This window comes from Panthera tigris, chromosome A2 (genome assembly GCF_018350195.1).
Source record: "Panthera tigris isolate Pti1 chromosome A2, P.tigris_Pti1_mat1.1, whole genome shotgun sequence".
Classification (NCBI taxonomy): domain Eukaryota; kingdom Metazoa; phylum Chordata; class Mammalia; order Carnivora; family Felidae; genus Panthera; species Panthera tigris.
Window position 1 is genome coordinate 74724416 of NC_056661.1, and position 23987 is coordinate 74748402.

Below are 23987 nucleotides of genomic sequence, written 5' to 3' on the forward strand. Positions count from 1 at the left end.
ATGAGCACTGGGTGCTGTATGGAAACCAATTTGACAATAAACTTCATATATTGAAAAAAAAATAACTTGTCCTACCTAGGGCATCTGGGTGGCTCAGTCGGTTGAGTGTCCAACTTTGGCTCACCCATGATCTCCTGGTTCCGGGGTTCGAGCCCCACATTGGGCTCTGTGCTGACAGCTCAGGGTTTGGATTCTGTGTCTCCCTCTCTCTCTGCCCCTCCCTTGCTCGTGCTCTGTCTCTCAAAAATAAATAAACATTAAAAAATTAAAAAAAAAACAAAAAACACTTGTTCAACCTAAAGCTGAACCTAGTGACAGGAATGATCATTTTGAGCACTCTCTTAGAGCATGTTTTTATTTCAGGGATGGAAAAGATGTTGAATATTTGAATTTTTGCAAGCAGTCTCATGACATTTTTTAATACATATGCATATAAGTAATTAAAAATAAAACTTAACAGAATAGAAGTTTTTAAAAATGTAAATACAAATATACTCCCACAGTGTGTTAATGTGTGAATAAAATTTTTATTTATGGCAAATTGCATTTACATTTGGAAAATTTTTGCAATTTTCTTGAACACATAGGCCCAGCAGTTACCTTAGAGTTATTTCTTTTTACTACAGATAACCATGATCTGAATATGTTAGTGTATCCACCTTTTATTTATTTATTTATTTTAACTGTTTATTTATTTTGGGGGAGAGAGCAAACACAGGTGCAAGTGGAGGCGGTGCAGAGGGAAAGAAAGGAGAGAATTCTAAGCTCTGTGCTGTCGCCTTAGAGCCTGGCTTGGGCTTGATCCCATGAACTGTGAGATCATGACCTGAGCTGAAATCAAGAGTCAGACACTTAACCAACTGAGCCGCCCAGGGGCCCCTGGGTATCCACCTTTTATGCTAACAGTGACCTTTCCTCTGAAGTAACCACTGCCTTGATTAAATGTGAGCCCATCCATCTGTCTGGGATAATGATCCAATTCTAAAGGACAGCATCCTACCTCAGAGTGTGGAGAACCTCAGCCAGCCTACAGAGCCTCCCGTCCGGTCATCAGACCTTCTGGGTTTTGAGTAAAAACTTCAAGCGGTGAGTTTTGTGTCCACCAGAGCAGCAGTTTTCAAACTTCAGCTGCATCAGAATCACCCAGAAGGCCTCAGGACAGCACAGATTGCTGTGCCCCACCCCTGAGCTGCTGATTCAGTAAGTCTGAATGTGCATTTCTGACAGGTTCCCAGGAGATGCCAGTGAGGCTGTTCCGGGCAACAAATTGAGGACCTGTGCTTTGTTTCTATTCATATACTTTTTTTCAACCACTTCCTCTGATGAGTTCTTGAAGCTTCTAACCCTGTGTTTGATATCTATTTTAGTATCTTTATGACAAAAGACGGCTAGAGATTTGGTGGCCATGCCCAGAATTATCTGTGATCTGCATAACTGAGGTCTACTGAGAGGATCTTATCTCTAGCGGGCACGATTTGGGGTACAGGGGCAGAGTTCCCTTCTTCCCATGGCTGTTGATCCTGGAAACTGTATGCCTTGTGAAAATACAGGTGCCCCTGCAAGAGAAAAAATATGTGCTGCTCAGACCTTAATCAGGATGAGTTTAATAAGGCTTTTTTTCCCTAGATACTCAGGCTCAATAGGAGAAAGTATAGAAAGTATCAGAACTCTAGATACAGGATCCTGAGAAGAAATGAAGAGTTCTTATTGGTGGTGGGGCAGGGAGGGGTGTCAAATGCAGCGAATATAAGGCCTTGAAAATAAAATCTTTCAAGCAGCTGAAGCAATGCTGGCAGGGAAATTTATGGCATTACATACTTACGTTGGAAACAAAGAAAGGAAACAAATCAGTGATCTAAGTTCCAACCTTAAGAAACTAGAAAAAGATGAACAAAATAAACCCAGAGCAAGCAGAAGGAAGGAAATACAAAAGAGCAGAAATCAATGAGAGTGAAAATCGAAAGCAATAGAGAAAATAAATGAAATAAAAAACTGGTTCTCCAAAAAAATTAATACATTTGATAAATCTTCAGCACAACTGAACCCCCAAATAGACTCAAATCATCAATATCAGGAATGAAACAAATGGTATCACTATAGATCCTGTAGCCAGTAAAAGGACAACAAGGAAATACTGTGAAGAGATTTTAATTAATTAATTTATTTTTAGCAGGGACGGGAGAGAAGCGTCACCCAAGACAATGACATATGCAAAAGCCAGAAGTTCAGGAGAAAACCACCTTTGAAAAATGGCGTATGATTTAATAATATTAATGCTAAGAGCTGAGTCAGGTGCGTGAGGGTGGAGATGAGCTGGCCAAATAAATGGGCGTGTAAATCTGTAACACAGTGTCAGTAAATCAAACCTAGCAATATAAAAAGAATTATAAGCATGACCAAGTAGGATCTATTCAAAATATATAAGGCTGGTTTAACATATCAAAATCAATCAGTGTAATCCACCATATAAACAATGTAAGGAAGAAAAAACCTTATGATCATACTAATTGAAGTAGAAAAAATATGTGACAAAATCTAACACTCATTTGTAATGAAAATGCACAGCAATTTAGGAATAGAGGGGAATTACCTCAACTTGATAAACAGTATATACAAAATAATTAAGTCTCACACTATACTTAATAGCAGAAGACTGAATGCTTTTCCCTTAAGATTGGGAACAAGTCAAGGATGTCTGCACTCACCCATGCTGTCCAGTATAGAAATGGAAGTTCTAGCAAATATAATAAAGAAAGAAAAAGGAAATGCAAGGCACACAGATCAGAAAGAAGATATAAAACCGTCCATTTGCAGATACATTGTGTATATAGAAAATCCCAAGACTGCAACCAAAAACTCCTAGAACTTATAAGTGAGTTTAGCTGTGTCACAGGATACAAGATCAGCACCCCAAAATCAATCATACTTATATCCATTAGCAATGAACATGTGGAAATCAAAGATATATAAACATAGTAACATTCTAAAGAAAGAAAATATTTATGTACACACTTCACAAAATAGATACAGTATTTATATGCTGAAAATTACAATATGCTAATGAAAACTCAAAGAACTAAATAAATGAAAAGACATACCATGTTCATGGATTGGAAAGTTCAACATAGTAAATATGTAAATTATAACCAAATCGGTCTGTAGGTTTAATGAAATTTCATGTAATTCTTAGCAGCAGCTTTTTAAAAGACATACACAAGCTTATTCTAAAATTTATATGGAAGCATCCAGACCCTAGAATAGAGACAAGAATAAAGAGAGAAGAATCCATTCTATTTCAATATTAAATCCTCTTATATTGCTGCAGTTTGATATCAGCAGAAGGATAGATACATAAGTAATGGAACAGAACAGGTAGCCCAGAAATAGAGCCACACAAGTACACTCAACTGATTTTTGAAAAAGGTACAAAGGCAGTTCGATAGAGGAAAGAAAGTCTTTCCAATAAATGGTGTTGTAGTAATCGGACATCCATAGACCAAAAAATGAGCCTTGACCCAAACATACACCCTTACGTAAAATTTAACTCAGAATGAATCAAGAACTTAAATGTAAACATAAAGTTTTAAAACTTTTGGAAAAAAGAATAGGAGAAAATCTTCAGAATGTAGAACTTACCAAAGAGGTTTTTAGACTTGACTCCAAAAGCACAATCCAAAAAAGGAAAATTTGATGAGTTGGATCTCATCAAAACCAGAATCTTTTGCTCTATAAATGAACTGTTAAGAGAATAAAAAGATAGGTATCTGGAACATAGAAAGAACTCTCAAAACTCAGCAGCAAAAAGCACAAACAATCCAGTTAGAAAGTAGTCAAAAGATATGAATAGATATTTACTGAAGAGGATATCTGGATGGCAAATAAGCAATTCATAAAATGTTGAACCTAGGGGCACCTGGGTGGCTCAGTTGGTTAAGTGTCTGAACCTTGGTTTGGGCTCAGGTCATGATCTCACGGTTTGTGAGTTCAAGCCCCACATCGGGCTCTGTGCTGACAGTGCAGAGCCTGCTTGGGATTCTCTCTCTGCCTCTCTCTCTCTGCCCCTCCCTGACTTGCTCTCTCTGTCTCTCTCTCAAAAATAAATAAGTTAAAAAAAACAATGTTGAACATATATTTAGCCATCAGACAAATGAAAATTAAAATACAGTATCACTATATACCTCAGAAAGGCTAAAATAAAAATTAGTGATAATACTAAAGAACATCAAATGTTGTCAAGGATGTGGAGAAAATGAATTACTCTTATCTCGGGTGAAATGATATAGCCACACTGGAAAACATTTTGACCATTTCTTTAAAAATTACAGCTATCATCTAACCCAACAACTGCGCTCTCACACATTTATCCCAGAGGAAAGAAAACTTAAGTTCATACAAAAACCTATACACAAATGCTTGTAGCAGTTTTATTTGTAATAGCCCTAAATTGGAAACATCCCAGATGTCCTTCAAGAAGTGAATGGTTAAACAGACTGTTGTATTTCCAGAGCGTGGAATATCACTCACCAATAAAAATGAAGTTACTGGTAGATGTAGTAGCCTGGATGAATCTCTAGAGAATTATGCCAAGTGAAAAAAAGGTTACATTTTATATGATTCCATTCGTAATATTTTGGCATGACCAAATGGCAGAAATGGAGGAAAGATTAGTGGTTGTCGGGGGTTAGGGATGGGAGAAGGGCGACGGGTGTGGTTATATTAAGTTAACACAGGTCATCCTTGTCCTGGTGGACCAGTTCTGTGTCCTAACTGTGACGATGGATACATGAAATTATACATGGGATAAGGTTGTATAGAACTAAATACACACATTTGCATGAGTACAAGTAAAAAGTAGGGGAATAGGACTGGTGGATTCTATCTATGTTTTGATATTGTTCTTACTATAGTTGTGCAACATCAAAACTGCGTACAGGATACAAAGGATCTCTGTATTTCTTTCTCCAACTCAATGTGACTGTGTATAATTATCTCCATAAAACTTTCTGGTGAGAAACATCCCCTTTCACACCTTTACCCAGAAAAAGTTTACTGCCTACTGCTTGTATCAGATAAAGGTGCTCTATGGTAAAAGCCAGAGACTCATACTGTTGTAGAGCTGAGGAGGGAACATAAATGAGTGAAGTACACAAGTAGTGAAACAGTGAGTGGTGAGGACTGGGTTGCATTATAGGATTCATAGGGTGTAAAAAAGCAGCTGTCAGCTCCAGCTCACATCTGTCACATGAGAATGTCACCCAGGTTGCCACATCTGATTTCCTAGAGAAGATCAAATCCATATTTTACATGGAATCTTCCCAATTGGTTTTGTATGTTTTATTTTTTTTAATTTTAAACTCACAAGAAGTTATAAAATGGTACACAGAACTGTTGTATACCCTCAGATTTCCCAATCACTTTATCATTCTGTCCATCCATCCATCCATCCATGCACATGTTGCTTATCTAGTATACAAAAAGGACACTCTCCTACAAAACCACAGCTAATCCATCAGAATTAGTGAATGACCATGAATCCCATATTACCACCTAATTCACAAACCCCAGATTTTGTCTATGGCAAAGCTTTTGATCTGAGAAAGACCCGGAGAAAGACCCGGTTAAGGGAATGAAAAGACAAGCTACAGACTGGGAGAAATTACTTGCAACATATTGTCCACTTATGTTCTTCAAGGTCTAGGGGCCACTCCAGGGTCATACTGACATTTACTTGTCAAGTCCCATTAGCTTCTTTAAATTTGGAGACATTCTTCAGTCTTTCCTTGTCTTTCATGATCTGCAGATTTTTGAAGAGTACAGAGCAGTGTTTATTTGTAGAATGTCCCTCGACTTAGGTTTGCCTGATAATCTCTCAGGATGAGCTTCATGTGATGCCTCCTGGCAGGATTTCTACAGAAGTGATGCTGTGTTCTTCCCAGTGCATGATTTCAGGATGCACATGATGTTGATTTTTGCCTTTACTTTGGATATCCACTTTTATCACTTGGTTAAAAAGAGGCTGCCTGCCAGGTTGCCCTAGTATTTAGTTTTAAATTAGTAAGTACCTAAGAAGTATTTTGTGGGGATACACTTTGAGACTCGGTAAATAACCTGTTCCTTCTGAAAATTTTCGCTACTACTTTTATCCGTTGAAGCTTCTTGTCTTAATCAGCTGTTACTCTAATGGTTGCTAAATGGTGATTCTCCCCGCCCCCTGCCCCAATTCCTTCAACACTTATTAGTTAGCATTCTACTCCTTGGTAAAATGTTCCTTCTCCTCTAATTATATTAGTATGGACATAGAGATTCCTATTTTATTCAGTGGGTTGTAATACATTATTATTAGTTGTTTTGCAGCACAGTTGCCCTAAATTTGGCCAGTGGGAACTGCCAGTGGTGACTCCTGTGTCCTTTATACATGTCCCCATTCTTTGAGAACATTTTTTACTTTTTCTTTTCTTTTCTTTTTTTTTCTTTTTTCTTTTCCAGCTTCATGCTGTGCCTGTCCTCCCCAGCCTTCAATGAATGGTTTCTTTAAGGAGACGTGGTCTTTTTTTTTCCTAAGTCGAGAATGACATTTAGAAACCAAGACCTGAGTGCTGGGTATATTCTTTGCTTTTAGGGTATCGTGCTTCTATAAGTCTTCTAACTGGACAGAATAAACACACATAAACTTATTACACGCTCTCTGTATTTTTTCATCTCTCTGAAACCATGATATCTCCAATTACAATTCAGTATCTCCTGCTTTGAGTCTTCCTTCTTTTCATATTGGTACCTCCTTCTTTGAGATGAGCCATCTGGCTTCCATTATTCCCAATATATATTTATTTGTGTGATACACTTTATGTAACCAGTCTCCTGACCATGTGGGCTAACTTCTCATTTCCTGTGTTGTACCAACCAAGAGTGTTCTCTGCTATTTGGCTGGGGCTGATTCACATCAGCCTGCACTTTGCCCCTCCTCTGTAATCTAGGATGGTTGGCCAAGACTCATCACCCACTTGGCACACCAGCAGAGCTTTTCCCCCTGCCCGGTGGTATGCCTGCCTGCTACGAGTGCTCTGTCCTGGCTTCTGGCACCTGACTTCTGACTGTTTCTCCCCTACCCCCACTAACTTTGGCCGTGCACCAGTGGAAATAACTCAATTATTAAATGTTGGCACTGATTCAATTTTATAATTGGGTCTATAAAAATATCCATGTCTATGGGATGACCTATGGGCTACATTATACCAAATATATAAGTATTGCTATACATGTAAGTATACTAAATAATAAGCATTATTAATGTCCTAAAGGAAAGGCAGCAGTTAATACAGTCTGTTAACTTATTGGACACTTTTGTTTTTAGACTTTAATAGAATGACAGTTATCAGTTAAAAATATGTGGTTTGTTTGTATTGTCCCTAAAGAATAAAATGTGGTTCCTTTACATCTTATTAGGAATTTCTTATGAGAAGTGTAATAAGACATTCACAGGGTGGTTAAAATTGACCCTAATTACCCTGGTTCCATTGTGGCCACTGAAGTAAGTCATGGAGGAATTCTCTATCCTGGGATGAGGGCTCACTCATTCCAGGGCACCTCTGGTACAAATCACAGGTTGATTATTTATATAACATTTTCCTCCTGTTGTCTGCTTTTAATACTTTCATTTAAAATAAACTTTATTCTAGATTATGTGTTTGAAAAGAAATCATTTGTTCAGGGCCAGGGCCAACATGTTTAATTTATGTTAATGTAGAAATAGGAGGGCTCTTTAAGATCGCAGTGGCCAAACTATTTGAAATGCCATCATGACCTTCGTGAACGTTATTAAGTGTGGGATACGGGGCTAATTCTTCACATTCAATTTATTGCCCATTGGTTGATATCCTTTAGCAAAACATAACAAGGTTTAAATTGGATCAGACTTACCTTTGGGTCCTTTATATAATGGACAAGGCTGTCAAATGGAGGGAAAGGAAGTGTTTTGACGCTGGATGAGGACCTGTCAAGGTCTTACGTGGGCATGGTAGACCAACAGGACAGAATTTTGGTGACCTTGCAGCAGAGTGTGTAAGAGAAGCTCCTACCAAAAGTCATGCCTTCTATGAAACCTGTCCAACAGAGAGTGAATAGTCTATAGAGCAAGAAAGCAGCATAGAAATGGGGCGGTGAAGGGGCGCCTGGGTGGCTCAGTCGGTTAAGCGGCCGACTTTGGCTGGGGTCATGATTTCGCGGTCTGCGAGTTCAAGCCCCGCGTCGGCCTCTGTGCTGCCAGCTCAGAGCCTGGAGCCTGTTTCAGATTCTGTGTCTCCCTCTCTCTGACCCTCCCTCGTTCGTGCTCTCTCTCTGTCTCAAAAATAAATAAACGTTTAAAAAATTAAAAAAAAAAAGAAATGGGGTGGTGAAACTTTTTTTTTCTTGAATGAAGTATAATAAAGCAAGAGTGATACGTGGAGTGGTGTGTTAATACTCAATCTGCACCTACCCAAAAACCTCTCTACCAGTAACTCTCTCTGTTCTTTAAAAACATGTCTGACTCCATGCGTACATTCTAACTCAGAAAAATCTCTGACCTGTCTGGAGTAAGTCCCTTAAGTGAGCCTTTTAAGAATATGTATTTGCACAACTTTGAGAAGATTCTGCTTGGTTAGTCTTTGTCTTTTTATTCCGTTTACTGTTTTGTAGGGCATGAATTGGTTTTTGTTTTTGTTTTTAGGTTTGTTTATTTTGAGGGAGATAGAGAGTGCATGGGGGAGGGGCAGAGAGAGAGGGAGAGAGAGAGAATCCCAAGCAGCCTCCACACTCTCTCACGTTTTCTCACTAAACCTTTCTTTAGCCTTCCTCTGATTTTATCATACTGTTTCTTATAATATTTGATCACACTGTCCCTTATAGTATTTGGCAGAAACAGCCTATCAGTGATATAGATGGCAATTCTCTTTAGGTACCACATTAGGGAGGCTGGTTCGAATCCAGATGCTGTGGTGTAATGAAAGGCAGAAAGGAAGTTGGTAGAGTGAAGAGTTGGTGGCCTGTGTCTGATGGTGTCCTTTAGGGACTACACTGCTTACTTCCAAGCTCGTCTTCCAGTTCCCTCACTGCAAGCGCTTCCTTGGAATTGAACTGTCCTTGCCTGATCCGCCATCCCCATGTGTTCAAATCCCACCTTCCCTTACAGTCAACTTACAAGGTATTTCCTACCTGATGTCTTTCCAGTCTCCTCAGTCCACATCTCTCTTCCTCTGTATACTCCTGTAGTATATTTCTTTTGTACTTCATCTGATAACTCTTGTTCCATTTTTCTTATATAACAGTGTGTATGTCCTCATTACATTACAGAATATGTAAAGGAAGACATCCTGTCTTAGTCATTTAAAAAAATCTTCCATGCCTTCTGGCACCTATTAGGTACTTAGTAAGTATATCCTTCCTCTCACACATATTCTCTGTCTTCACTCTTTGTCTTGGATATTCCGTGCCTCCTTACCAATTCAATACCAAAGCCTCTCTTCACTGTCATTTACTTGACTTCTTTTATCTTCATTTTTGGCAGCAAAATAGCCCTTGGAGAATGTCTGATATGGCTTAGAGTTGATTATAACCTGGGTTATCAAGACTAGAACAAGGCTCTGGCCCCTTCCTGGATTCTGGAGCTGCCTTAGTTCTATGCTACTCCATAAATATCAGCTGGCACATATAATATTTTCAATCTTCCAAGAGCTTTGCATACATTTACTAATTTAATATAATAAGTCATCTTAATTATGCAGGAAGTTTTTCGGTCCTTGAATCCCAGTTACGTTCTCCAGTGTTAGCATTTTTTACAAGTATATTTTGGAGCAAGCTCAGTCTTCTCTGGTAGGATGTTTTTACTGCAGAGCAGTAATATTTTGAAGTGATACTAGTTCATTGCTTCTGAGAAACTTTATTGTTGAGTCTTGTTGCTTGAATTTATACTGGGTTTTTCCATTAAAGTTTAAACTCCATGATTGCACAATACTCTGTAAGAGAATTGGTATGTGTCTGCATCTTTGGGAATAAAGTTTACCTAGAGATCCTTCTAGTTCCAGCTCTCCATAAGTTTCTGTGAGAATTCCGTAATATTGAAAACTATCTTACTGTGCAAATATTTTCCAACATTTAAAATGTTTTCTCTTAATATCAACTTTCAGGGAATTTTTGCAGGTTGCTTGATACATGATAGCATGTGGCTGCAGGTTCAGAACTATACTCTGTAACTACCTAGACATCCCTCTGTCTTACGTTTATTGAGTGTCTTCTTGTCAGGAATATACCCAGATCTTTGGGAAGCTTGAGTCAAGACAAAGGTCACTTGAGTGAAGACAAAGGTCCATGTTTGGATCTTATATTCCAAAACACGGGGATAGACAATAAAGAAAACATAAGAAATAAGCAGATTATATTGTTTTCTAGAAAATGATGAGAATTATAGAGAAAAAAGCCCCAGGTTTTCTTGTGCAAGTAGAGAGTATGTAGAGCAAGGTGAAGAGTATCAGGAGGTGTAGAGACAGCAAGTTTTCAAGTTTTGCTTTAAAGGGTTGCAGGTAAGGGGCACCTGGATGGCTCAGTTGGTTGGGTGGCAGATTTTGGCTCAGGTCATGATCCCACAGTTATGAGTTTGAGCCCCGCATTGGGCTCTGGTGCTGACAGCTCAGAGCCTGGACCCTGCTTCGGATTCTGTGTGTGTGTGTGTGTGTGTGTGTGTGTGTGTGTGTGTGTGTGTCTGTCCCTCCCCTGCTCATGCTCTGTCTCACTGTCCTTCAAAAATAAATAAACATTAAAAAAAAATTTAAAGGGTTGCAAGTAAATAAAACTAACTTGGGGGAGGAAATGGGGTCAAGAGAACATTTTTCTTACGATGGCAAAATTCTAGGGATACTAATGGGACTCATTTAGTATAGAAGGAAAATGTGATGAATCACAGAGAAAGGGAGGAACACAACTGACTCATGTCCTTGAGTAGGCAGTTGGAGATGGGCTCTAGTACACAATTGGAGGGATTGACATGAATTAGGAGCTGGACAGTTCACTGAAGACAATAGGTAAATATTTGTAACAGGCCAGAAAGAGCTTCCCCATGGATAAGTATATATCAAAAGCATTTCTGGGGCACCTGAGTGGCTCAGTTGGTTAAACATCTGACTCTTGATTTCGGCTCAGGTCATGATCTCATGGTTGTGGGTTTGAACCTCTCTTGGGGCTCTGCTCTGACAATGCAGAGCCTGCTTAGAATTCTGTCTCGCTCTCTCTCTACCCCTGCCCCCCCCCCACTGCCGCCTCTTTCTCAAAAAAGCATTTCCTGGCTGACTCAACACATCAATATTGAGTGTCTACTAAGCACAAGGCTTTGGAAAAAAAATAATAAACAAGTCAGTCATAGTTCTTGTCTTTGTCAAGCTGGTAGTCTAGTGTGCAAAAGTCTTCTTTCTTTATAAGCAGTTAAAATAGTACAAAGAAGACAAAGGGTTCTGAGGTGATATTCCTGTACTTCCATCATGATGCATTTTGGTATCCTAGTCTCATCACTTAACATTAGCGCCCAAGTTTACTCTCACTCCAATTGGTATTCTTTGAAAAAGTGATTTCTATGCATTCCCACAATCCCATTGCCATCTAGACTCCCTGGGCTCAGTGGGTGTCTACTGGCTGTGACTGCCAGCCTCTCATTCTGTAATGCAGCTTGCATTGTGTGCTAAATATTCATGAAGTGGCTATATGCTCAGCTACAAGGCTCTTAGTTTAACTGATTTATATGTAGTACATCCACCGTGTGGCAAAAAGCAAGGGAATATAATCTGGCCACTAGTCCCCTAGTTAAGACTGTCAGCCTCCTGTATAATCTTGTTTTTATGGCAAAGAGGTGTTTTGTGTGTATAGTCTTGATTTAGATTCCTTGTTTGGTAAGTATGACCCACTGTGATTGCCAATACAACCGACTTCTATGGGAGGGAACAGAGAATGGAAATCTGTAGGTGTCAAAAGAATATATTGGCCCGTGCGCTTCAAATTCCCCTACATTTCTCTATAGTGTCTCTATTTACTGCATTTTGGACACATCCATTAGGCCTCTTCTATTGTGCTCATTGGCTTCATAGGAGCAAAAGGAGTCTGCTTGCTTCCTGTGACTATTAAGGGTGTTGCTGTCCATAGTGCTAGAGGGGAGAAAGAAAACAAAAGCATTTCCTGGAAAACCTATCCAATCCATCTTTTATCCTCTTTACTCTTACTTGTTTTGTCACATCTGCAAGAATATCTCCTTAGTTATGGCGTATGTAAATAAAAAGGTCTAGTTGAAACCTAACCAAAATCTGACCCAAACTGCAGACATTCCAAGGATCACTGTTTGTGCAGCTCCCTTTGGTGTCTGTTACCCATTTAAGAAATCACTTCTAGAGGAAGCTCTTTGTGTTATTACTTTGATCATTCCCTTCTGTCTATCCTGTGCTGTTACTTCTCTTTAATTGTGTTTTACTTGACTACATTAATTAACTGTGTCAGCTGGGGAGGGTTTCATACTCCATTCCTCAGCATCCAGTTAGAGACCAATTCCATATGTCTTCCTCTTCCCCTTGTGAAGTAAGCATATTACCTAGTTTGGATGTTCTCGAAATGATCCCCAGATTCACCGTATTGTTGTGGTAATGGGATGCAGAGAAGTAGAGAGATCTCTCATCTGAGCCCAGAAGACTGTCTGAAATGGCCTTGAAAATCTGCATAGACACGCTGCAATTGATTTTCAGGTTTGTGTCAGTATTATTGTTCCCATTGTCTGTGATTCTCTCTCGTCAGTCAGCCCGCACACCCCACATACACTGTGTATAGGAGTTCCAATCTAAGTGATGGGTGCCTTAGAAGGAATGTCTGATGGTAACTGATGGAAACCTGGAGCCAGACATATTTTTAAGTGTCTTTTTGGCCATCTCATACGACAGCTGCATCAACACACTAACTGTCAATTACATTATAGACACAGCGACGAACTGCAGTAGAGGTTCCCAAATAACCATAAAAATCACCTGGATTCCTTGTCAAAATACTGATTCCCGGGCCCCACTCCAGACTTCTGAACCAGCTCGCACGGTTGACTTGTGTCTCTAAAGAGACATCATATGGTAGTAACAAGTTGGATGCAAGCCTGAGATGATATCAATATAGTAAAGATAATGGTTTCCTCAATTGCACATCTATTTGAATATGTTCTTAACCTGGATCATTATAAGAATTTCCTAAGGAGCTTTAAAAATTGGCAAATTTCCAAGCCCTGTCTGACTGGCTTAGGTAAAAGCAGTGATGAAGTATTTCTTATCATTAAGGCTTTCCACAAATAGGCCTAGCCATTTATAAAGTGTTTTGTACGAACACTGTCTCACTTGGTTCTCATAGCCTTCCACAATTACAATTCTGCTTTGCGTATGAAAAAACTGAGTATATGTCACAAAAGCTTTCATTATGGGCATGAATTTTATCATTCTTTTGGCCACTGGTATTCATGCTATCTTGTTTCCTTACAGCAGTTTATCATATTGGCTTGGTATTTCTTAGATCCATTGTTCAGTGGCTCTTATATATCTGCAGAAATTACTCCCATGTACTTTAGGATCCTCTATTACTGACTGCAACATTTTTTTAATTTATTTTGAGAGAGAGCGAGTGAGTGGGGGAGGGGGATAGAGAAAGAATCCCAAGGAGGCTCCACACTAACAGTGCAGAGCCTTATCCAGTGCTCAATCCTATGACCCGAGAGATCATGACCTGAGCCAAAATCAAGAGTCAGACACTTAATCGACTGAGTCACCCATCGCCCCTATTGCTGCAACATTTAAAGCTATTAAAAAAAATAATCTTCCTGGAAAGCAAAACTGTGTATTTTAGACTTAGACATAAAAATAAAGGAAGCATTCTAAAATCCCAAGTAGCTTGTTTTGGGGAGGTTTTGTGTATTCCTCATGAAGATATTTCTTTATAATATAACATGTAGCAAACTTAGTTTAGTCAAACACTTATGAAACACCTATTCTTTGCATATTTTCTCATTTGGAAAATATTATGTAGAATAATAATCGTGGTATCCAACATGTACTGAATGCATTGTGTGTGCCTGGCCCTCTGCTGATACTTTCCATGGGCTGTCTCCCTCGGCCTTTGTGATAGCTCTAGGAAGTGAGTACTATTACCATCTTCATTTTACTGATGAGGAATCACAGGGTTGGAGAGGTTCAGTGGATGGCCCAAGGTTGCACAGTTAGAAGTTACAGAGCTCAGGTTTTAAAGCCAGGCATTGTGGTGCCAGAACCCATCCATTTAACCCATCCGTGCTATATGAATCTCATGGAATGTACTCTGTGGAACCATGAGCTTTGTAGAGAAACACATGAACAGTCGGTATTTTAATTTAAAGATTAGAACAGTACCATGGGAGCGCAGAAAATGGTGTCTTTAGTTAAATTATTCTCATTGATCAACAGTTGATTCTTCTTGGGACAGCCTCATTTATCCTCAGCTGTCATTTGTGTCTTTGTAGCCTGGAGACAAAGGGTGGTAGAGGGCAGGAGGCATGTGGGCTCTGGAGGCGTATTGTGGAGTTTAAACAACCCACAGGCTGTTTAAACTACCCAGACTCCAGTACTGGCTTGCTGTCTACCAGATGTATGACCTTTGGGCAGGTTTCTCAGACTCTGTGCCTCAGTTTTCTCACTGGTAAAAATGTGCTGACTTCATGGAGTTAATTTGAGGATTATGAGGTAATAGAGCTGTGGCACTCAGGACAGTATCTGGAACAAAGGGACCAGTCAGTAAGTGTTAGACCTTGTGATCATATTGCTCTATTAAAGGCTTGCTTTGAGAATATTATTATGGGCTTAATTGTGTATGTCTAAATTTATATATTGAAGTCCTAACCACCAGCACACTTCAGAGTTGTGGCTGTATTTATAGATTAGGACATTTGAGAGGTCATTACTAGGATTAAGTGAAGTCATATGGATGGGTCCCACTCCACTAGGATTGATGTCTTTATAAGGAGCAGGAGAGACACCAAGGATACATGCATACAAAAGCCACGTGAGGACACAGCGAGAAGGTAGCTGTCTGCAAGCCAAGGAGTGAGTCCTCAGGAGGAACCAAGCCTGCCAACACCTTGGTCTTGGACTTTTAGCCACCAGAGCTGTGAAGAAATAAATTTCTGTCATTTGTGGTATTTTGTTACGGTAGCTCTAACAAACTACTGTATCATAAATGGCAGTCTCAGGAATGTTCTGGATGTTATATTATGACTGGAGTAATGAATTCCAAGATATCTCCTTCCTTCTCATCAATACATCTCATTAATAACTTGACATAGCAGTTGTTTTTCTAAAACTTTTACATCCTTTCTACTGTGGACATGTTCATGGTCCCACAGAAGGGGACGCTGAACAATAAGCCACAGGACAAGAAGCCATGGTTGGGGTGGGAGTCCCAGGGGGTTTCCCTTAATTTCTGGGTCGGTTTCCTCCCTACTATATTAAACACTATGCCCTCGGTATTAAGGTAAAGGTTGAAAAGGGGTTTATATAATACCTATGAAGCTCCTTATGCATCAAATACACACACACACACACACACACACACACACACACACACACAAACACACAGAAGAAATTGGAATGACTTTTCAGGGATCACAAACTCAATTGCCTAAAGGCAATAAAGTATATTGTCAAGTTGTATCCAGTGTCCATGTGGTGACTTTAATAGTTCTAACTAGGCAGTTCTATCCCCTTACACACACAAGCGGGCCAGCTTTCCAGAAGACCAGAATAGAGATCTGTATGAACTCAAGTTAGTTGGCTTAAGGAGCTATGTGGAAAAAATGTATATGGAATTACTAGTAGCTAGCTTTCTAGTTTTGTTTTGTTAAAAGGTAAATAGTATATTAGATTTGGTTTTCCGATCATAATTACTTGGAGTTGCTGACAAGGATAGTTGGAAATTGGGCTAGGAATCTGGGATAAAATTGTGGAAACTGAGATGTTCTCTGATGTCTATCACCTGTCCATGCACCACCCCCTACCACGATCAGCCCATGAATGTGATTTCAAAACCCACTTAGATTTTCCTCTCTCTCATATCTGTTGCATTAATATATGCCAAAAGAAATTAAAAAAAATTTTAATGTTTATTTTTGACAGAAAGAGACAGAGCATGAGTGGGGGAGGGGCAGAGAGAGAGGGAGACACAGAATCCGAAGCAGGCTCCAGGCTCTGAGCTGTCAGCACAAAGCCAAAAGCAGGGATCAAACCCACAAACCAAGAGATCATGACCTGAGCTAAAGTCGGATGCTCAACTGACTGAGCCACCCAGGCGCCCCAAGAAAATTTTTTAATGGAGAAATTTTTCTTTGAGATCAGTGCTAGGTTTTTAATGATGGCTCCTGTTAACTACAAAGAGTTCAAAGCGTGGAAATAAAAATGTTAATATTAGAGACCCTGCTGCTTTTACCTTTGAAAAACTATCATCTTCCAATTTAAGTGCATCTGAACTTGTAACAGAGAGAGAGCTCTGTTTCTTCACAGACTAATAGTACCTGTACTGTTCAATAGGCTAATGTTATCTTTGATCATAAGTAGATTCAGATTAGTCATCTGTTAATCAAGGTGCTGATTATGGCTCTATTAAACCTTATCTCTTTGATAACCTAATTTTCTTCTAAGCTTTGAAAATGGTAAGAAATCTTACTAACATGGCTTTCAAGATTGAGTTAACCTGTCTGAATTTTGAGAAATTGGACCAGTTTTAACTTTGTTATATTACTTAGCCTTTTCAAGAGAAAAATGTCAGTAAAGGCCAAAAATCATAATGTAACTATGGGAACTTCTATATGCTCATGATCACAGATGAGATGATAGGACTTACCTTTGTGAAATCACAACTTTGTGACATTATATCTCTTCAGATCCAACTTTTATATGCCAATACTGTTGGCTATCAACTCACAGTTTCTGAGAGGCAAGTTAATGAAAATATTCCTGTAATGTGTGTGGCGTTTTCTTTTTTCCAGTCCATCTTTTTATTTTTATAACAAAAGTTACCTATAAATGTAAATAAGTACTATATCTACCATATTTAAAGTTGGTTATTCATTTTTTTGAGAGGGATAGAGAGTGAGCAGGGGAGGGGGAGAGAGAGAGAGAGAGAGAGAGAGAGAGAGAGAGAGAGAGAGAAAGACAGAGAATCCCAAGCAGGCTCTACACTATCAACACAGAGCCCTATGTGGGGCTCAAACTCACGAACTGTGAGATCATGACCTGAGCTGAAACCAAGAGTCAGATGCTTAACTGACTGAGCCACTCAGGCACCTCTACATTTACCATATTTTAAAAAGTCAGTTCAAAAAGTCCTTGCTTGTTTAATAGGTATTAAATACCTATTGATTAAGGTGGTTGGCTAGACATTCATAACTTTGCAAATAAAGCTCACTGGGTTTGATTTTGTAAGCACAGCCAGGGCTGTATGGTACACACCATTGCACCAGAAGTGTCATGTACATGGCAGAATGTGGGCTTGCCCCTGAATTTTCAGTGATTGCTCCCCTGAGTTTAGTTCCTTAGAAATTATTAATTCATTCTATGCATTGTGCCTACAATTTAATCAAATTAATGCCTCAACTCTGGTTGAATAACATGGATGTCTGAAGTAACTGGGATAAAGGTGAGCTAACAAAATGGTACCTCTTTATGGATCCTGAAGTTGTAGGCATAAGTATTAACAAATATTAATATATTTTTAATGCTTCAGAATTTAGTGCATCTAACAATAAACAGCCTTACTCATTAATCATCAAATAGTTAAATGCAGCCCTGCTTTTAAACCCAGTGCCCATGACAGGACTTTGAGACACTTCCGTGGTTCAGAGTCTGTGGTGGTTCTTCTTACCAGGAGCTTGGCTCACCTTGAAGAAAACCTGTCTGTAATTCCTCTGTTCACTTACCAGAGTGCCATAGGAAACACTGATGCAGTAATGGTCCTTTGATTCTACAGAAGTTAAATCTTTGAAGAGTTTGAAGGGCTCTCCAAGGTGCTGAAGAGAGACACGAATGAGATCTATCCAGGAGCCCAGTATGTCTGGGAACCTGCCTCTCTCTCCTTGCCTACCCCAACTACCCCAAGACATATATACAAATAATTAAGGAATTGGTGCTACTAAGGACCAATCTGATGTCAAACAATTTGGAAACACATTTAATTAGGTATGGACTGTGATTTCTTTGTATTGAATAACATGGATGTCTGAAACCTTCCGTGATGGTGTACCTGCAGTGTTCTTTCTCTACCTATTTAATTAGATTTTATTAAATAATTCATTAAATAATTAAACTTCATTCTTGGTGGGGAGGTGGCTATCATGAGTAGTGCTTACAGGAGTAAGGGAAGAAAGCAACAGCCTCAAGATACTACTCAGCAAGGGAATAAAGAGATTTTTTGACTGGAGGCAGTAATTCTCAGACCTTTGTAAGGTTTTAAAACCTTGTACACTTTTTGCATGCCTGCTAATTTTTGATTATCTCCATGATGAAACCCAAAATGACCCGGTCTTGTTTTCCAGGACAGCTTGGCAGAAGGGAACTATGGAGACTGCTTCCTTCTCCCTAGCTTTGCAAGAGTGTGACACCCAAGGGAGAGCGTGGGTAGGAGTAGCTTTAATGAGGAAGGAAAAGCAAGCCAATTCCCTTGGCTGTGTGGGAAGAAAGTGAGGCCTGGGCATTGTCTGGGCTGGAGAAACAGCAGCTGCTGACACTGATAAATGATCCAATTGAAAAAATAAATGAAGAACCTCTAACACCAGAGCTTTGTTATTATACCATATGCCTACAGGGTCCTTCGGTAGGTGTGAATCCTTCTTAGATCTTGTCTAAAGAAGAGTATTAGTTGGCAATCAGACAACTTAATTAGAATAGACTCACTTAGGGGCACCTGTGTGGCTCAGTCGGTTAAACGTCCAACTTCAGCTCAGGTCATGATCTCTTGGTTTGTGGGTTTGAGCCCTGCCTCTGGCTCTGTGCTGACAGCTCAGAGCCTGGGGCCTGCTTCAGATTCTGTGTCTCCCTCTCTCTCTGCCCCTTCCTCACTCACGCTCTGTCTCTTTCTCTCTCAAAAATAAAAATTAAAAAAAGAGAGTAGACTCACTTGGCCTCATGTTACCTTAAGACCTGAGGAGAATGTAACCCCAAGTTAGAATAATAGTTTGAGCTTACCTTATAGGGAACGACATAAAGAAATAGAAGGGAAAATGTACTCATGTAGTTGTAGGTTGTGGAATTTTGAATTTGTTTTCTGTGCAATACATAATTCAAGGCTGAATTACTGAAATGGTAATTTTCAGAGGAATATGGAACAAATTTCAGATGCAGTGAAATCTGAGCTTAGCTGTAAGAATTTATTTCTAATTTAAAACATCTTTGTGATTCACATAGGATAACGACATTAAGAAAGTTTTATTATGCAATAGGTTTTGTGCGGAAGAACTTCTCTGTGGCATATTATAGGTGAACAGTTTCTCTCCAGAGCCTTTTACTTTCTGATTCAGGCAGAATTTTAGATGAAATTCGATAGGGTTATTACCAAATGATTTATGAACCTTAATAATCATGGAGGAAAATTAAGAATTTTAATAATTGGCAAAGAAGAGTTATTTAAATAAGCCTTTCAGTTTATCTGCTTAAATTGAACTCATCTGTTTAAGCCATTAGTGTATAATTTGAACTTTCTGCCACTCTTAGATATCTAAAAAAATTCTTCTGGGACTCTTATTTCATTTTTAAAAAAAATGTTTATTGCTTCGGCTGGGTGAATGCAGTGTATGGAGTGAAGCCTGAATTCTTTCATTCTCTCTCTTGTTCTGAAAGAAGAGGCAATTGTGGGATTAACTTGATGTGCTTTGTTTCTTAAATATTTGGTAAAAGAACACCCTTCCCTGCTACTTTTTTGCTGTTTACAGATATCCTGCATGGCTGTATCGTCTCATAACCAGCAGTTACTGCGGCAGGCTTTGTATTACCTTCCGAGGGAGAGCATCCTTCTGGGTAGAAATGAGCCCTGCCTTAGCTCAGTGCTTTGCACGCTTGCAGGGAAGGACCCACAGAGCAGAGCTCTAAAGCGGACAGCTGAAAACAGGAGACGTCTTGGAGTTCTGTGTTTAGTCTCTGTAGTTTTTCATCGTACGTCATAACAGGTTGCTTGCAACCTGTAAGGTTGATTACAAAAGAATGGTTTCTTCTCCATTTGCTCCCCTCCAACCTCAGTAAATTGATGTTCCAGAGATATATTTTAGGTTTATTTCACGGCTCTATGTGCCCTAGACAAACCACTAAGTACCCCCAAGGTGTACACTTACCATTTTGAAAAAGGGGGCCTTAGGGGATTCAGAGCCTCCTAATTGCACCTTTTAGGGCTGTAGGCTTTAGATTGATCTGGGTCTGGATCCATCCAGGTAAGTCACATGTCTGGTTTTGGGTGTTCTCTCTAAATTATCTGCCCTCTATTAGGACGCATGATTCTGGGCCTCGCTGCTCTCTCATATCCACCTATCTATCACTTGACTAGCACTTGGGCTTCCATTTGCTAAGCCATCCACTTTGTCCTTAACCCTTCCAATTGGATTTACTTTCGGCAATGTTTGTGTAAATGCCTTTAGTGCTTTTCTGCTAACTCTGTTGGCTTTTTCTTTTTCTGTTAGATTTCAGCCTTCTCCATCTTTCAGCATTTCCGCTATTGATGGTGAACCATTTTTCTCAGGCCATTTAGGGCAGGTGATGCTGTGCTCGTAGTACCTCGGTGGCTTCCAGCAACAGAGCTTTATTTCTCGCTCATGAAAATATGAATGGCAGTCGTGCTTCAAGTTCTCTTCCCTCTATGATCCAGTCTGGAGAAGCAACACCTATCTGGAATGTTACAGGCCTCGGGGTAGAGGGGAAAGAAACGGTAGGACTGTGTGATGACTCTGACACCTGCTCAGGAGTAGGACGTGCCACTTGTGCTCCCATCGAATTGGCCATGTCCCGCAGCCAAGGCCAGTGTTGATGGGCTGAAAGTGTAATCTTCCCCCAAATCAGGTCTGGTAAAGAGGTGTAAATTCGACAGTAATACAGTCTCCCACAGCCTTATCTTTTCAGTTTATATACTCAGAATCTGACACAGTGCTTGTCATATAATAGATATCAATGTGGGAAAGACCTACTTCTTTCTTCCCCAAATTCTTTTTGTGGTGGTGTTAGAGATGTTGGCCTATCTGCACCCGTTTCTTCCCTGGATCCCCTTCATCCTCTACATTTATGCACGTGTTGACCATCAATATTTTCTATTCATTCTCCTCACCCATTCCCCATAGTTTTCCACTCTGTACTTTGATGTTTTGGAAATCCAGAAAGGTGTTTTGTTTTGTTTTGATCTAGCTTATGGCAGTTCGCCTTCATAGGATGTTTCTGAATGGTTCAACAGGAGAAGGGAAACTTAAAGAGTTTTCATTTTAAACCATATTGAGACACCATGCATACTATACCATATAGGAGAATGTTCTCATCCAGAAGCCCTTTTCAGATAGCCATAGTCTTAAACATTCCTTTCCACGGTTGCTTTGTATTAATTACTATCTATCTTTAAACGTGATGGGCATTTTGTCTACTTTGTACTCCCAAATATTTTGAATGGTTACTGCAGAGCTAAAGGTAACCTGCTATGGAATGCAATTTTTATTTCAATACTTCGGTTCCTCCACTAGACTGCAATCATTGAAGGAAGTAGGGTTTTTTCCCCTTTGTACTTCCTCCCCTCCCCGCATTTTTTTTTTTTTTTTGCTATACGCTAACCAACACATGCTTGCTGAATTGAATGTGGTTATGATAGTTGCTGTATTTTTAACTATCAAGTTAGACTTAAACTATAGTTGCTGTTTTATTAATTATCAAGGTGGAGTCATTCTGTGTGCTAGCTCTCCGCAAGTTTGTTAAGTGGTTGTGTGGCTAAAATGCACATTTTAAAACTATTTTCAGTTGCAGGGACCTAGTAGCTACCCTTTCTGAGCCCACTGGATTTAGTTGCTACTGCCCGCGAGAGCAGCTGTTTGTCTGAGGGCTTTCTCCTGTATCCCCCCCCACAAGGAACAGCCCTCAACCAATGACGGACAGGAGTTGATGGCTGAATGTCCCACTTCCCTTGCTCCCCAGTTAGGATATCTAAAGGGTGTTTGATACTTTCTCCCAGAGCTCCCACTGGCACTGAGGCTGGGCTGCCCACTGGGGCAACTGCTTGATCATGCACGCTGTGTTGGCTCTCCTCCTTCCTTGCCTCATTTCTCCAGTCCTTGCAGTGTAATCTTAGTCTCAGAGTTGCTAAGGCTTATCCAAACCAAAACAAAGATTTCTATGTCAAAATTTATTATTTCAGAGTTTCTCTATTTTGGTGATGTCCAATAATAATATAATGCAATCCACATACGTAATTTACAATTTTCTAGTGGCCACATCTGAAAAGTGAAAAGAAATCATGAAATTAATTTTAATAATACAGTTTATCGGGACACCTGGTTGGCTCCATTGTTTGAACATCCCACTCTTGGTTTCAGCTCAGGACATGATCCTGGAGAAGTAGAATCGAGCTCTGTGTTGCTTATGATTCTCTCTCTCTCTCCCCTGCCCTTCTCCCCTGTTCATGCTCTCTCTCTCAAAACAAAAACAGTAATGCAGTTTATTTAACTCAGTATATCCAAAATATTATGAGTTTAACATGTAATTGGCATAAAACATATCAATTTGATTTTTTTGAAAGAAGTCTCTGAAATCTGGTATTTTACACTTTACGGTACATTTCTCTTTGGACCAGCCACGTTGCAAGTGGTCAGCCTCATGTGGCCAATAGCTACCATATTGAACAGTGGTGACCGGTCTCCTACTGTCGTATTCCATGCGTCAAAATTTATGGACTTGCTAGTTCTTGAGTATATGGGAGGCCGTCTGGTGGGTATAGTTTCCATTCTCAGCAAAATGTCACTTGCCTTTTCCTTTACTTTTAAGCTGAATAAAATCTCTATAAATATCAACACTGACAGGCGCCTTCTTTATCTGTGTGTGTACATATTTATGCTCTTTCAAGAATGAGCCTCTGGTAATAATAAGCTCTGGGACTTACTGCCTCTCGCATGTTTCCATGCAAAATATAGACAAGATGCTTAGCATCTCTGTGTTTGTGTGTTTTTCAGGCAGAGGGTACCAGGCTTCAGCGAGAACTCCGAGGATATTTAGCAGCTATCAAAGGTAAATGTGCGTGGGTTGTTTACTGCATGTCCCCAAGCCCAGATTGTTCATCACGAGTGGCAGGATTCAGCGTTAATTACAAAGCCAGTTGGCTTTCTGGCAAGATGGGTACTTGAGCACAGGTGTTCATTCCACCCACTCCCCAAATCCCATTGAAATGATAATCAGAATATACAAGAAAAAAAGATGTCTACTGTGATGCTGGAAAGGAGGAAAAAGTGCCTCCCACACCAGAGATTTCTAGGAAGTGTCGAGAGATCGAGTGAGCTTGAGACCTTGTTTAAGAAAAGCTGCAGCTGGTTTACAATCCAAGGGAGAGCATGTCCCAAGAGGAGCACACTCACAGACTCACACCCAAGGCCTCCAGCTGGAAGGGGCAAGGAGTCGTGGCAGAGGCAGATGCAGGGCTATCAGAAATCAAGGCCCTGGACCACCTGTGACTTGTGGGGACCTTCTGCACTTGCAGTCCTGTCACTGTGCGGAGACAGAGAGGCCGTGACATTGGTTTCTGGCCTCAGCCATGCAAGGCAAAAGAATGAGGTGGGTGGGGTGAGAAGAGGGCGGCAGGGAGGTATGCTCTGTCCCTGCCTGCTCTTCGTTGCCCAGCTGCCTGCACTGAGTCGGGTCAGGTGTACCTGTGGATGTGATGGCTCACAGGGCAGACTTCGAGAGTAGTGGGGGAGAATGGATCTC

General features: G+C 40.0%; 1 protein-coding gene across 2 annotated transcripts in view; it reads left to right on the forward strand.

Annotated features, from left to right (window-relative positions):
- The window catches only part of AMPH (amphiphysin), a 246350-nt gene that overhangs the window by 112168 nt on the left and 110195 nt on the right, over window positions 1-23987 (forward strand). For both annotated transcript variants that reach the window (XM_042963958.1, XM_042963965.1), the window contains exon 3: window positions 23240-23294. In XM_042963958.1, the coding sequence (XP_042819892.1) occupies window positions 23240-23294 (55 nt within the window). The remainder of the gene's footprint in view (window positions 1-23239; window positions 23295-23987) is intronic.